Below are 17,102 nucleotides of genomic sequence, written 5' to 3' on the forward strand. Positions count from 1 at the left end.
GCCAACCTTGGATGAGAGTGAGAAAGGAGAGGGGGCGGAGCGACTGGGGGGGGGGGGGGGGGACGGGTAGAAGGACTGATGGGGGTGTCCCCCTTCCGTGGTAAGGGAGCTTTTGCATTTTTCAGCTTGAAATAGAGCAATCGATTGCTTAATGTCGTTGATATTCCATTCATACTAAGCAGCAGCAGGGAAGTGGAAGAGATGTTCGAACTTTTTTATTTCCAGGATAATGAAAATTAGGCCCTATACAAAAATAAGAACAAAAAAAAAATAGTGATAAAATAGTAGGGAGTTTCTGCATATTTCAATTTGAAATAATGCAATCTGATGCCTAGGTTTTGATTTGATTGATTTATTGATTTATTATCATTGTACAAGTACATACATGCATACATTGTTGGTACCATGCATATACATAGATATAAGTTGTTAACAAAGTGGTTCAGTCTTCATTGCCTTAAAGGGAGCCCACACCCAGAGGGCAATGTGGATTGAGTGAAAGCATTAAAATTAGTAGAAAGCAAAAGTTTGAGGAAAATCGGACAATCAATGCAAAAAGTTATGACTTTTTAAAGTTTTGGTGTTGGAACGGCTGGATGAGGAGGCTATATTAGAGGTTATGACGTATGTTGACAACAATATGGGGAATTCCATACAAATTCATTTTTTTTAATGAAAATGACACATTCCATCAATTAACTTGATACTGACATGATTATGTTAAGAGTAGCAATTATTCCCCCTGCTTTCTGAAAGCGGTTAGTCAAGTGCTCTTTTATTAAGCTAGAAAAACGATTTTTGTTGTTGTTGTTGTTGTTGTGGAATTCCCTTTATATTTTCTTTTTATTGTCCGTATACGTCATAACCTCTCGTATCGTCCCATGTATTGCGAATTGTGCGGTGCAACACAATTGCAGGCCTCCCCCCTTTCTTTTCTTTTAGGTTTAGGTTTTAGATTCTAGACCCTGTAAATTTTACTGAGAAAGCAGTGTACGTAAATACGATCTACTGCCAAACTCTTTATTTTAAAATCGTGAAATAGGCCTCACCGGAGGACGCGTACATCCATGCGTCAGAAGGCAATGTTGTGTACCCATAGAGTTAGGGTTAAGTTTAGGTTGTATCTATGGTTTAAAACATTCGAGAATAAAATGATGAAAGAAAGTCTAACACCAAAGTAAAGAAAAGAAACAGAAGTCGAGAAGGAGGGACGAAATATGCTATGCTGCGGAAACCGCCGCAGTATCAATCACGCGTAAACGCCGTTTGGTGGGGCCGCATTCGCGAGCATATTCATTTATTTATTTATTCATTTATCTATTTATTTGTTTATTTATTTATTTATTTTATTCATTTCCACATACTTTGACAGGATAACAAGATCAGCAGGTGAGTGCTGTTAATTTAGGGAGCTTTATAGATTTTCGCGACGGGGACGTTCAGAGGAAAAAAGAGAACCTCTTCTGAGCATACGCAAAATCGCTTATATCGATCAGAAGCGATGTACATAGTTCGCGTCGTCTGAGTTTTCACTACGCCTTCTTATGGGCCCTGTTTCATATTGCTGTTCGTAAATTTACGCACGACTTTAAGAAAACGACTTTAATATGGCAAGCGGGTTTCTTAATCATTGTTTATTTCACGAATAGCTTTAGATGAAAAGCGCAGATGATAGTGATTATTCTTACATTTACACACGCGTTTTTAGTTGAAAGTGTATTTTTGATCTAGATGAATATTGACATGCAGTCGTATAGGCCTACTTCGATTCCCTCAATACACGACGCACCGATCATAAAATCATGGGGGCGCCATTTTTTTTATTTACTTATTTTTTTTTTTTGTTGTTGTTTAGGTTGCGTCCTCTCGTAATAGTAAAGGCCCCGTTCCACTAACCATCGGAGGCTCATCTGATCCCCGATCGAAATACCAAAATTTCGGCGTTGCGACGAGTTCCGATGAAATCTGAGCCGACAAGCGGAATTTTGGGGCCCTGATTTCTAGTAAATCCAACAAAGATCTGACGTTGATCGGAATAATGGGATCGAAGGCAGTTAGCCGCCCGATATCTGTCATCTGTTTATCTGATTGTGATTGGGTGTGATCTGACACTGACCCAACACTTCCGACAATCGCAGGACACCAGTCCGACTAGTCGGTCAGTAATCGCATGGCAATTAGACTCAGACCCGATACTGTGCTGATTTGTGCCAAAATCGAAATCGTGTATGGAAGCTGGTCAAACAGACTCTCCCAAACAGTATACCTCCTGACGATAAAGAAGTGAAATGCCCATTCCATGCATCCCTTATTCTGTATATTGAGAGTTTGCTTCCAAATCAACTGAAATTAGTGGATTAATTGCCTTTTGAAGCAAGCTCTTTATATGTTAAAAAAAGGAAGCTAAAACAATTCCAAGCAACAATGTTTGTATCCTTAACATACACTTATTTTATTACCTTTTAATTTAGTTTCGTAAATTCAACTGTACTTCCCAATTATGAGGGATAGCATATTAGGGGTGACGGCGGGAGGACCAGACCAGAGTATCCGCTGTCATTGAATCTTCGGGAGTGGTAAGCGAAGAAGTGCGTAAGTACGATTAGATAGTCCACTGGCATTATAGGTAGGGGCACAGGAGAGTCTGCTGGCACTTAAAGAGGAATACCAAATGTACGCATGGATTATACTAGTAGTAGATGAAGCGATATTAGTAGAAAACGTGACTTAGTGAAATGATTTTGAGGGAAATCGGTCAGTCAGTTGAAAAGTTATGAACTCTTAGGTTTCGGTGCTGCTATCGCTGGATGAGAAGTCTACAACATGGGGGACGTCGCAAATGGAAAAGGATGTAAGGATATTATGTGAAAGAAATAACATTAATTATTTTCACTTTTCTGGCATCTCATTATAATCACCTTATTTACCTCACTCAGAAAGCGCGGGGGGGGGGGGAGAGATAAAATTTCTCTCATTATATGCTAGTAACAAGTCGAAGGAATGTGAACTTTTCACAGAAAAAAAAAATCAATTTTGTGGAATTCGTTATATCGTTTTCTATACGTGACGTGAAAAAATGCTGTAGTCCCCTTATCCATCAGTAGTGGCATTGAAACATGTGAATGGATCTTCCGATTTTCCTCAAGCTTTCACTAATGTGTTCAACTAATATTGCTATATTCATTCAACCTACATTTTTATTTATTTATTCAACATAGGAACGCTCAAGGGGATTTGGTCGTTGACTCCCAATCTTCACAATCAGGATAATATAGCTAACGGCTATTGTCCGATAAAAGTGTGCTAAGGCGTCAGTGTTGGCTGACTGTGGGATCACCTTCCTTTCATAGACCGTTGTCCATCGGATTTCACTAGGTTTATAGATACGATTAGTGTACGATGAGTGTCGGGTGAAAGTTGAGTTGATGAGCTATTAACCCTTCGATCTCACAACCAATAGTCGGACGGTGCAGAAAATCATTTACCTTCTGATGGCATGAGTGTTGCACGAGTGTTGCCCAAGAAGGGGGGGGGGGGGGGGCAGCGGAGGAGGTAGAATTTTCACATTTTCAGATTCTTCTTGAAAACGGATGGAATTGTATTTAGTGGCTGTATACGGCAGGTGGCCTTTATAGACAGATTCGATCTTTAACATGCCTTTTCTCTCGGAGAGAATTGTTTTTAATGCTGGTCGTATACGGTATATAATACGGCAGGTGGCTGCTACAGACAGGTGGTCACGAAGACAGGTTTTACTGTACAGTTAAACCTATCTATAGCGGCTATGCACCCAAGGGAAATGAAAAAAAAAAAAACAAACCTGGCCGTTGTAAACAGGTGGCCCGCTATAGACAGGAGATCGCCAAGACAGTTTTAACTGCAAACAAAAATGGGAATGATTCATGCGTAGTTTTGATAGAGGGTTTATCTTTCATAGGTATATAAACAATATTGATGAAGTGAATCGTTTGCACATAAAATTGACCGTTTGCACATTTCCCGCGTTTGCACATTTCCTGGCCAACGCGATCGTCGCAAATCTAAAGCTCCCTAATACATGTACTGTTTAGGAAAGCCCTAACGCTGTGCTTACGATTAACAGTTGATCGTCATGCCTAACGCCACACGAGTAGAATAGGTAAGCCGCCGTTATAAACATGTACTTAGTACAGACAGACAGTGGTGGGACCTATTTCACAAGTACGCCCTCAGAAATTTTCATGAATCATTGAATTAACAGACTTTACACTGATCCTTTGTTACAGCTTGATCTCTAGACCTTGTGTAGGAAGTACGGTCTAGCTAATTATCGTGTGAATTAACTGTCAGGTCTACTCAAGTAACCTTTGTCTTGATCAAGTAGTAATAGCATTGTAAGTCTAGTAAGAGCCATGTTTGTGAATTGTGCAATTGGTGGATAGTGTTGTGCTCAGAGCTGGAGCTGGTGTAGGTCTACCGCTACCGTTACATATAGTATATTATAGTTTTGGTTACACACGAACAGACAACATCATTGCAATCTGATATTGTCTTTCATTTTCATAACTGCGTGTTCTGCAGAGGTCTTAAAAAAGACAGAAAGAGACCTAAAAAAGACACAACGAGGTGTTGACAGAGATTGTGCTAAATTGGAGCGAGATGAAAAGAAACTGGTAAGTAATAATAATATTTCTCTGTGCTCAGTTACATGTTCGAATCCTTTCCATCAAAAAGGAAAAACACATCTGCAGCATTTCTAGGGAGTTTTTTTTTCTTATGAAAAGTTAGATTTTTCTCTGTAATATGCTTATGACCTCAACAATACAGTTAACCCTTAACCTTTGAAGATATGAGAATAGTCAGAGTTTTACCTATGAAATACTGGCTTGAATAGCATGCAAATGACAAAGTAATAATACTACCTGTATTTGTATATGTTGGTTTGCAAATTGATCAAATCAAGGTTCCTCAACAATAATTCATTTGTCAAAATTGCTTTTTTTAAAAGAAGAATCTGTTTATAAGTGTATGAATATTTTGATGTTTTGTTGGATTTGTTTCTGTACTCTGCCACAGATGGCACAAATTTAGGTGGGACTCGCAATGAATTCAAATTGAATCTTCAGCTCACAGGACTATGCATGTGCACTGTATAGTCCTCTCCATTTTGAAAATGGTTCAACGAAAATGTCGTACCCTCTCATTATGTTCCTATCTTAGGTGTTCAATATCTATTTGATTTGGAGTTTGTGAATTGCAAATTGATATTTGGTCTTACCATTATGCAGGAAACGGAAATAAAGAAAGCTGTAAAGCAAGGGAATAAGGAGGTAAAGTATGATATGTCCTCTTGACTTAAATTTTGTCATCATCATAATCAGCATCATCATCATCATCGTCGTCGTCGTCACAATCGGTTATTTGTTTCTTGATTCAAGTCTTTGAATAGGTATTGCACTGTAAGAAAAGTTACAATTGAGTGATTTATTAGTATAAATGAGGGTGCACCCCCTCCCCTTTGAAAGAGGGGGGGGGGGTGGCCTGTACATAATATCCCCCCGAAATTAAAAAAGAATTGATGAAGAAGTTTTATGATTGTATTAATTTCGGCACGTTGCGAGACGTTCGATTAACGTCCGCCGAGTGAGAGCAACATTCTATCTCCAAGAATTTGTATACATATCTTCTTTTTTTTTTCGCTTCGCTCGCTCAAAATATCGTTGATGCATGGTTCTAACGTTGAAATCGTAAAATGTCATACCAGTATACCTGCTGCGCGGCGCGCCTCTCTTGACCATCTACAAATTACAATTTGATCAACAATTTTCCCAAATATAACATATGAATTGTGTATACGATATGATTATTTCCATTTCAGTTCCAAAAATACAAGAGCTCCTCGTGTTGGAGGGGGGGGGGGGGATACAGACTATGAATTATCTACTCTGAGGATTCACAATTTTCTCAATATGAGACCAAATTAGTGTGCACAAGGCCGTTGAATGACGATCATCAAAATGCAAAATTCTCTCATGCGGAAGGGGGTATTCCCCCTCCAAATTTCTCCCCCACAACATTGCCTAGAATATTTTACCAAAAGGATGCACCAGATCTCTGATTTTCAAGTCTGAAAATGCAAAATCTTCCTCGTGTGGGAGGGGTATCTCCCTCCCCCTGCAAAGTCCCTTAATATATTATGTCTTTATATTTTTGATACAAACAAAAATCGAATATTTAACCAAAAAGGGTGAACAAGCTCTCTGATTTTCAAGTCTGAAAATGCAAAATCTCCCTCATAAAGATTATTATGGGAGAGAGCATTCTCCGGGCACATTTCCCAAAATTGGATACTTTTGTTGCTTTTTTATAGAAACAAAAATGTACCTTTCACAAAAAGAGTACACCAGATCTCTGATTTTCAATTTTAAGAATGCAAAACCTCCTCCGTGTGGGAGGGGCATCCCCCACCCACACCCTCCCCTGTACACCCCTCCCCCTGAATTTATATTTGTCTTTAAGACAAATATAATTTTTTGTTTCCATCAAAACAGTAAAACTATTTTGATGGAAACAAAACGAAATCGAATATTTCACTAAAAGGGTTACCAGATCTCTGATTTTCAAGTCTGAAAATGCAAAAATCTCCCTCGTGTGATCTCCCCTCGATTGGTAGCTCCGCTCCCTCACACATGTCTTCCAAGTTTTGCTCCCACCCCCCCCCCCCCGTGACAACTGTTGGACGCCCATGTGGATGACTGTTTCAATAGAATTAATTCAAGAAAATTAACAAATCCCATGGAAATAAAGATCTTTCCACCACATAATTTCTATAAAGAAATACATATCCATATTATCATCTTATTTATTCCAATATACATTTCATTTTTGTATACGTACACATCGTGCGCGTGTGTGTATAATAGGTCGTGCTATAGTATGTGATGACTATAGCTGATCATCCACCCCTCCCTCCACTCTTGGGTAAGGTTTTACGCTGGTGAGATGCGATGTCCATTTTGTTCCCAAGAACATGTTTCATGAAGAAAAAAAAAACAAAAAAACCTGAAACCACCGTTACTTTCAACCTCCCTTGATCAAGACGTGACCGTGCACCACAAAACGAACAAAAAGTCACAACCCTTGATTTCACGTGAGGGCTCAAGAAAGGTGACACGGGTCAACCAAGTCAATTTTTAGTTTTCCATATTTTCTGAAAGAGCTATTCTTCTTCTACATTATTCTTGAGTTTGGGATCATAAAGTGAATGGGAAAGTAAATTTTCAGTAGTTTTTCTACAACCCCCCCCCCTTTTTTGAAGAGTAGTGAGATCAGGTATGTCGTAGAGGCCCCTTTTCATTTCTTGATAACCCTTTGCGAAGTCTTCACTTTCAAGTCTGATAACTTTTGAAAGGATAGCACTACTGCTTTGAAAGTTGGCATTAATCATGGACAGAATGTTTTAATAGAGCGCGCTTAATTTCAATTTAATCTGCTAATCCCTTCATTGCTGTTGCTCCAGTGGTTTACATCCTGTTTTTTGTCCCATTCGTCGCACAGCTAGCACGGTTTGGTAAAGATTAAACGCTTGAATAGACAGTAATTCTACAGACCCTTTACTTTAGAGCCTCTTTTCTCGGTTCGCACTTTTCCAGATTGAGCGCTTTCTTTCCAATATTTAGATAGGTTAGGATTGTCCATTTGACTTGAGTTATACATCAATTTAAAGCTTAGAATCTGTCATTAACTAAAAATCCATGTATGGCGACTTTTTGTTTGTTTTGTGGTGCAGGGTCACAAATTAGAGATAGAATTTGCCAATCCTGTTTTGATTGATTATTTCAGGTACACTGTAATCAGTTTTACAACTGTTGTATGTTACTTGTATGTTATGTTTCGATGAGGTCTTTTAAAGGCATCATCTTTTGTCACAGTACTCTTCTATTCCTTTGTAAAAGCTAAATGTGTATATTATGCTTGAGGTAGAAGCCCCGATAAAGAACGTTTAGATGACATGCATGTAGCCCTGTCTCTGTCTTTGTTTTCCCATGTAACAGGCATCGAAAATCCTCGCCAAACAACTCGTTAACCTTAGGAAGCAGAAAGTCAGCTTGTGTGGAGCAAGTGCCCAGATGTCCTCTGTCAACGCTCAGTCAAAGGTGCGGTATATGGTAATTTGAACATGTGATAGAGTGTAATGATCCCCATGTTTCTCTAGCAAGATTAACCAGATTTCCACTTCTCTTTCATTTTGTTCTTTTTATGTAAAAGAGGTCATAGAGGACTTTCCTTTGAATTAAAGGAAATGTGTCTCAATTTTGTTGTTTCTGAAATTCAGGGTTGAATAAGCGTTTGTTATATAAATGATGTTATGATTTAAAATGAAAGAAAATTTGATGAGATGATTGCACATACGTGTGTGTATTATGTTGACTAGAACTATGAGACCTCAATTGTTTTTCCCACATCCACCTTGCTTGAATTTGAGGATTTATTCTGATGTACTTGTGTAGAGTGTAAGATTGAAGATGCAATTAAGTGTACAGAGGAAGGATGCAAAATGACTTAGTCTAATGTACAATGTATACTACCAATTTGAAATGAGGGAATAGCTACCTAATATTAACGTATCAAAAAGTGAAAAAGAAAAGCTTGCAAAGATGCATAAAAGCATAGTGGATTGAGTTAAATATTCTGCACCTTAGGTAAAAGAGAACAAATTGGATTGGAAACCACAACGTTTATAGACAGTGCAGTTTTTTCCCCATAAATCCTAATTCAGCTATATATAGGTATTATATGTATGCTCTGTGGACTGACGCCTTACATTCACTGAAATAATTGCTGTGAAAAATTGTGAATTTCCTAAATTTTACTCTGAATACAGTGTTCAGGAAGCCCTTTTGTCAGACAAGACACCGTAACCTCAATATGGAGCCATGGATACAGCATTGCATGCAACAGATAGATTGTATTTTTTTCAGCAAGTATACAATACTAATAATCTCTCTTTTCCATGCAGATCATGGTAGCAAACAAATCCACAGCTGAGGTCATGGGTAGAACCGCAAAGGTAAGTTAAAAACAAGTTCAGTATTTTTGTCACATCAGTTTAAAGATTTTTAAGAGACTATGGGGCGTCCAGATCCATAAAGAAGAAATCCACTCCAGAATTTAATCAATTTTATGAGAAAGAGGAAAAAATCCTTGCACAACCGTGCAAAAATGATCAAAATCGGATAAGAAATCAGGAAGTTATGACAGTCTGATATTTCAATTTTTTTCTGAAAACAATTCTTGACCAGTCATTGTGAATATTCAAATCAGCAAGTTTATGATGTCATGCTCTCACAATTTCTTATTCATGTCATATACAGAAATGACAAAAATGTCATATTCAGCTGGATAATCTAAAACTTGCCTTATAAAATTCCAATTAACCAAAATATGAACAGGAGAGATGTTAACTCTAATTCATTTTGGTATGGAATATGCTTTTTTTTTCAATTCAATCTTTATTTCCGATTCAATATCCAGTACAGATAAAAAATACATGTAAATATGAGCACATTGTGCAAAGGTGCAGAAATACAAACAAAACAATGAAAACATTGACAAAACAGGAAAGTATTAGATATCTCTTATTAGTATAAGAGAGAAAAAAAATAAGGAAAACAGATAGAATATAGGTACAATAAAAAAAAAAGCTCATTGACACTGTGTATTTGGTTAACCAGAAAAAGGTATGCGCGTAGAAAGCCAGAATAGGCTTGTTGTGTTGCACATACCCCGTCTATAATCGTTTTAATCTGTTAGAATAATCGTTATAAGCTTTTACCTGTATTACCTAAAAATAACAATTTTCCGAATTCAATAAACAACATAATATATCTGAAAAATTGTAAGGGCATGACATCATCAACTCAGTCATGACTATAGTCAAGAAATGTTTTATTTAAAAAAAATGTGAAATTTCAAAATGTCATATCTTCCTTATCCGATTTTAATCATTCGGTAGGGATTTTTTTCTCTTTCTTTTGAAGTTTATCTATTTTGGGGTGGATTTCCTGTTTAAGGGGCATCTTTGTTTTACGAGGAAATTTTTACGAGGTCACACTCCTGTGATGTTGTGGTCACATGCTTCACAGACGGTCTACAGACCTTCGAGGGAATCATGGATGTGGTTACATCAACAGCACCTATACCGCAAGGTTGTAATACCCCCTGTAGAAAACAGCATAGATTAAGCAAGGAACATGTGTGGGCATTTTGCATGCCCTTGAACATGTTATACCTGCTCAGGAACACTTCTGCAACAAATTGTGTGGAATCTGAGAGAGGTTTGTGCCTATGTGTGCATGGTCCATGTGGAGCCAGCAAGGACTTTGTGCAAAGACCTATATGGCCCCGTTTTATCAAAAGATAAAATCAATTTTGAATTTCCTTACTACACAGGCTGCCATAGGCTTACAGTTGAAATCAACCTTGTAATAAATTTTAACTCTTCATAAAACAGGGCCCTAGTAGACCTATGAGTCTGTACAGATGTCCATAAAAACATATGTGCACGCCCCAGCACGGGCCCTTCATGACGGTCTGTGCATGGTCTCCAGGGCAACAAATCAACTGGGAGTCTGTGCCTGAAAAAATATACAGTAGGTGAAACAACATCTACATACTGCTGTATGGGACACTATGCAGGTCTGCACAGATTTCACAATATTGGCTTTGCAGGGGGCCGATGATCAACCCAGGAATCTCAATTTCACCTACGCATTAACGATTATTCTCTTTCATAATGTTATACAGAATAAGAGTTATATTTTGGAATATTATTAAAGTGATGACGCAAAAGGGCTATGATGTGATATTTTTCAGTTCCATTGTCATCATGCTTCATGCTATGTGATTGAATTTCTCTGTCAATGGGATAAAATTTCCATGTATTGTTGAATATCTCTGTGAACAGGAGTAATTTTTCAATTGTTTTGAAATTGTGTGTAGGGTATGGGGGAAATGAAGAAACATCAGTCCCCTTTCTCTACGAATAGATATAATTTTTTTCCATTTTTTTTTTTTTGGTGATAGTCATTACATAATTATCAGCACATTAGAAGAATCCTGGAATACACGTTTGATGCCAAAGCTATTTCCCAATTCCCTCGATATTGCAGGCCATGGGAGCAATGAATAAGCAGATGAAACCACAGAAAATGACGCAGAACATGAAGCAGTTTGAAATGGAGTCAGCCAAGATGGAGATGAAGGAAGAGATGAGTGAGTATGGCGAGGGAAAAGGGGATGATGGATATTGCAAGCCAGGGAAACCTCATTATAGTAAGCTGTTAGGAAACATTGAAATTTCCTCGTTATATTGATACCTCATGGTATCAGGGTTAAAAATAAAAGAATATGAAAAAAGCGGAACCTGCAAAATGACCTTGTTTATATCGGGTATCTTGCTATATCCGACTTCTTCTTTATAAAGGAGATTCCACTGTACTTGCAGTGAAAGAGCATATTACAGAGGTAATGATGATGAGGTTGATGATGATAATGGTGATGAAAATGATAATGGTCGTTACGATGATGATGAAAATTATAATGCTCATCACGATGATGATGATGATGAATTTATGTCATATTGGAAATGAAATATGACGTGAATTGAATTGAACTAATAACGATTCACCCATACTGTGTTTTGCTAGCCAGTAAACTCACCTCCTGGTATGCTTTTGTCTTGTCTTGTTTGTTTTCTTTTTAATTTTCCATTAACCAGCACAAATATACTTAATCTACCTTTTTTATGGCTGAGATATGATTCTCATAACCGCCATTGCACCATAGTATTAGTGTGATCTTATTTTTCATATCATTACACGTAAAATATTCAGCATAATTATGTTGCATAGCAGTATGACCGATAGCCTGCGAGTGACTGCTATTTGCAATTGCACATAGAGGTAATATGGTGAAAGTGATGGTGATGATAACGATATAAGTGATGACTGTACTATGGCTGCTGGTGATTTTATTGCCATGGTGATAATTGAAAGGTGGGAAATAGAAATATGAAATGAGGGGTGAGACACAATTAGAAAAACACAAACATGCCCACAAAATATCAAATTTATTTGTTCTGGGGGCAATGTAATGATAATATTTGCTTTGAACAAAGGGGACAATTTGACAACATCTTTTTTTTTTTTTTTTTTTAAATTCAAATTCATGAAATTCTTCCGTGGAGATGTTTTCAGTGCAACTGATTGACAAATTGCCGTACATCAACGAAAATAATTTTCCTGAATTTGAATAATTAAGCAGTACCCGCTGCATGCTATTAGGATAAGAACAAACACTTGCTGTCGGGCGGAAGCTCGGTGGTCCAGTCGAGATGTCGCCTGTCCGGAACTCAGAAGGTCGTAGGTTCGAATCCTGCTCGAGTACGTACGCCCATGTGTTTTATCATGGCTACTACTAAGGCACTGATCAATTCAGTGCTTATTTACGTCGATGTAGGGCAATTTGTCAATCAGTTGCAATCCTTTTTTTTTTTTTGTGCCGTATACCGCATTGAACAAGTAAGTGCACATTGTGGAATACAACAACAGGAGAATTAGTACATGTGGAATATGAGGAATGTACATCTTAATTGCTTTATAAAATACAGGTGTAGTTGTGTACATGTATATCGCATGAGATCACTTTCCTTCCACATACTGTAGTGAAGTAAAATGGCGCCACATTAATTTCTGATGTTAAATGTGTATTTGAATTCATACCAGAAGGGAATGAAGTAACCATCAGCTTCTGACTGGCATTTGTGGAAATAATCACCTGCTGATCATAATCCTTCATAGCTATAATTCATCACATTCCATGGCCGTTGCTTTCTTCCTCCAGAATTCACGTAATCATGAGTGGTAACAAATCAGACTTTCCTGGTATCAAATATGCAGGTAGATATACTTTTCTTTGCCTGTGAAACTGAGAATGGAGACTTTATACCCTCTTTTCAAGAATGAACTCAACACCTTTTTGTTCCAGTAACTTTTTGGTTACCATACAATCGTGGCCCATTCCAAATGAAAAATTGTCAAATAGAGGTACATTGCACTCCCGTTATAACAAACACGTATATAACGAAATTATTATTACAACGAGATAAAGATTTAGGTTCCAAAATCATAATCTCGATTATCTTTCTATACTTTACTGTTCGGTTATAACGAAATTTCGAGATAACGAAAGAAAACCGCCAGTCCAGACAACTTCGTTATAACGGGAGTCCACTATTATCACTGGTGTATGCCACGAGTGTCACTGTGTTACCTATAGATACGGCGCATTAAAAGAGTTCGTTATTATTATTATTATTATTACTATTATTATTATTATTATTATTAGCATTAGCATTATTATTAGCATCATTATTTTCTGTGACTACTGTCAGCACTTTGCAGAAAACACACAAACAATCGAACGTGGGAAAGTTTGAATTGCCATTTTCTGAGGCCCAATGATTGTCTCTCATTCAGTGAATGACACCCTGGATGACGTTCTTGGTGCATCTGACGAGGAGGAAGAGCAGGACGCCATTGTCAACCAGGTCCTGGATGAGATTGGGATCGAAGTCGCCGGAAAGGTATGTCTTGGGAAGATAACGAGAAACTGATTAGTGAGGTTCATTCTTTTTTTTTCCCTTGGCAATGTTCCCCTCCAGTGCTCCAGTCACGCACTGGAGCGTCCCCGGCGGCTCCGGGAGACTCACGAGGAGGAACCGTTGTGTCCGCATATTGATCATAATTGGTTTCTTTGCATACGGAGAGGTTTTCTCCTTGATTGTGACCACATATTATTGCCTATGAAATTGATAAAAAATTTCACAAAAGTTAAAGTAAAGTAATTAAATTTTCCATTTGAAAATCACTCCTGACCAGATATTCGTCACGAATAAAAGTCCTCATGCGACAGGTGAACAATATTTTTCTCTTTATTGATTTTTTTAAACTTCATTATTAACAGTTCCAGATATTACTGAATGATTATCCACATTCATTTGAAAGTTTGAATTTAGAAGGTGTAAATCAATGTGGATAATTGATGGTCTTTCAGAAATATCCTGAAATTCGGAGCATTGGTCAAGACGAAGACAAAAGTCACTTCGAAATAGAACAAAGACAAGCTTGAAAAACCTTTTTTTTTTTAACTAGTGCAGCTGGTGGTCATTTATTTATGTTATGCAGAATAATCAATAGGTAGGCCTGCAGTATTGTATTCATTAGAATCTTATGAAATATGAGACATTTTATCATCTTACATCAAATTGAGCTCCTCAAAAATAGCAGGAGAGTGATTTTAAGGACCTCAGTTGAGCTCCTCGAAAAAATAACGAGTGTGATTAATGGAGCGCCACCAAATTCTACACGTTAAGGCCTGCCTCATTGCCTAGTCCTTCGTAGGTGACGTAAAGCCGTCGGTTCTGTGAATTGCATGATTATAAGCAGTTCTTGATTCCTTCGCAGTCAAATCAGACAAATGATCAATCCAACCTCTGGTTCTCTCTGTTTTTCAGCTCGCCGATACACCAACGTAGCCCTACAATGGATCCCTAGCCAGCAAATAGAGCGAATCAAAGGCAAAGGATAAAGCTCTAGAAGACCATTATCCCTATCATGCCTTTGGGGGTCCTGTGACAGAGCTGTCTTGCTGTAGCCATGGTGTGCTGTCTCAACGATCACAGACTGTAATACTATGCGTGGCAAGAAAGACTGCAATACCTGCCAGGAAATAGGGATAGTGTGTATAAGACATGAAATGTCCCCCTCATGCACAATCAGGAGAAAGAGCTTTTGCCCGCTCATAATGGTGATCTGAAACTGGGACGATTATTTACCGTGATTCCTCAGCAAATTTTATTCACCAGGGTAGTGATGTCTCAACCTCTTGAAAACTATAGTCCCAAGTATACTCGGGCGGATGTCTATGGGAAACATGTGCTATAGCAAATTCAGGTCGTCCTTAATGGGTTAAGACCTGCTTTGCATACTGGTACATTTGTATTCTGGTGGATAGGATTCCCTGCCCAGTTCTCCTTGAACCAGATTGATACAGTGTACTCCCATTATAACGAACACCGGTTATAACAAAACTCTTGTTACAATGAAGTGAGAATTCAGGTCCAGAAATTATTGCCTGTATATCTTTATATACTTCATTGCTGAGCTATAATAGTAATGAAAAAAAAATTGATATATCGAAAGAAAACTGCCGGACTTCGTTATGATAGGAGTTGCCTGTATAAAACTGGACATTCATGCAACATTTTTAAATATAATCCTAGTGGTTAGAGCACATTATGTAACTTGTAATTTGTATCTGCCCATCTGTAATCTAATGGGACGTAGATAAAATGATTAATAAATAAATTTGTTGGTTCCATGGATTGAAAAAAAAAAGATATTGGTAAGTTGTGCATGTATTAATCGTTGCATGTACTGCAGTTTGTGTAAAAACTTCAGCATATTGGACTGCCCTGAATACGAATGAATCAGTAATAGGTGATAAATGTATTTGATTTGAAATAGTTGCAAGAAATATTTCAAAAAATTATTCTGAAATTTTCTTTATTTTTGCATTGCAGCTTTGCTGTCTTCGAATGAACAGAAATCAAAACTATATATGATGAGTAATACCAAATTATTACCTGATATGTTTTCGAGGGATATTTTCGGCCTGCAATACGTCATTTTCACGTATCATACATCTCTGATAGAGTGCCACGTTCATGCAATTGGCAAGAAGTATGATATGCCTATCATCAGTGTTGATGTTGCTCTTTGACTAATTCATTGAGGACTAGGGTTGAGCATACAGGGGAAGATGTTGTGGAACAACGATGTGGAAGTCCTGTTCTTGTCACGCCGTCTTTGGGATTGTGGTGAGAGAAGGATAGAATGGGCTGACATCCAGAGTTTCTTTCTACCCAGTACAGCTTTGTTTTAGTAGCGAGTTGAAGAATTTTGCAACATGTCTTACCGTGTATTTAGTAACATGTTATGGCTGGTCTGAACACATGTTTTCCACAGTGAATGCTTTCCATTATGCCAGCACTACCGGTGTAACCCTCTTGCCCACACCTACTGGCCGTAGATTAGGATCATTCCCTCCATTGCTGATTTATTGTTGTATACTTACTACTTGTTTATTCATTTTTTGTAGCATATTCCAGGAAAAGTAAATGTATGAATTTATGTAGTGATATGACATATATATCACATAGAAATATAATGGTGTCTCAGCTTGTGAAGATGTGAATCAGGGATGTGAATGTGAATGATGAGATGTGAATCAGAGGCTAGGCATGGATATGGATGTGGGTCTAGAGTCAACTTCAAAACATGCCTCATTTACTTCGGTGGTAAGTGCTGGCATGTACAAAATTTGGGTACGTGTTTTGGCCACAATTCAGAAAAGCAGAAAACGCGGTGTTTCCAATATGTCAATGACATTTCGAGGGTCTTTTCCTAAAAAAAAAAAATTCAGTCTTTTAGTTGTAGATTGCAACTCTCCTGCATGTTCAAAAAAACTTTAAAATGTAGATCACAATCCTTGAGAGAAGGGCTGTAGACTATGAAGAAACCCCAATTTTATTCCTGTGGCAGTTTTGATATCGAAGGAGTCAACATGTAAAAGACATGAAATGGACTTCTCTCTTAATCTTAACTCTTATCTTTTTAACATTGTCAACATCATACATGTATACTGTATGTGCATATACATAGCTCTAAGAATATTAGTACACGTTCATGTTCATTGGTCAGTGTCAAAATAAGCAGTAACAGATTGTAGTGCACGCAGGATATCCCATCTTTTCAGTTATCTATATATGCATATTTGTATTATTAAAGTTTGTATATAATAACTGAAATAAAAGGAAGATGATGATGTACATTAATTCTTTTCCCTAAGTTAGATGAGTTATTGATTATTAACTTTGGATCCAGTGCATTGGCATTTGTTCTGCATCATAGATGATACATATATGAACACACATGTCCTGAAAGAATCCTTGAACTTTACACAGGGCCTGAGAACGGAGGGATCAACCTTCCCGCCACACA

At 37.7% G+C, this 17,102-nt stretch overlaps 1 protein-coding gene across 1 annotated transcript in view; it reads left to right on the plus strand.

The window, feature by feature from the left end:
- The window catches only part of LOC140243103 (uncharacterized), a 14,695-nt gene extending 120 nt beyond the window's left edge, over positions 1–14,575 (plus strand). The window contains exons 2-8 of the mRNA XM_072322835.1: positions 4,561–4,652; positions 5,268–5,309; positions 8,034–8,135; positions 8,999–9,049; positions 11,151–11,253; positions 13,518–13,624; positions 14,555–14,575. Of these exons, the coding sequence (XP_072178936.1) occupies positions 4,561–4,652; positions 5,268–5,309; positions 8,034–8,135; positions 8,999–9,049; positions 11,151–11,253; positions 13,518–13,624; positions 14,555–14,575 (518 nt within the window). The remainder of the gene's footprint in view (positions 1–4,560; positions 4,653–5,267; positions 5,310–8,033; positions 8,136–8,998; positions 9,050–11,150; positions 11,254–13,517; positions 13,625–14,554) is intronic.
- Positions 14,576–17,102: the final 2,527 nt, after the last annotated feature.

This window comes from Diadema setosum, chromosome 19 (genome assembly GCF_964275005.1).
Source record: "Diadema setosum chromosome 19, eeDiaSeto1, whole genome shotgun sequence".
In the NCBI taxonomy this organism is placed as follows: Eukaryota; Metazoa; Echinodermata; class Echinoidea; order Diadematoida; family Diadematidae; genus Diadema; species Diadema setosum.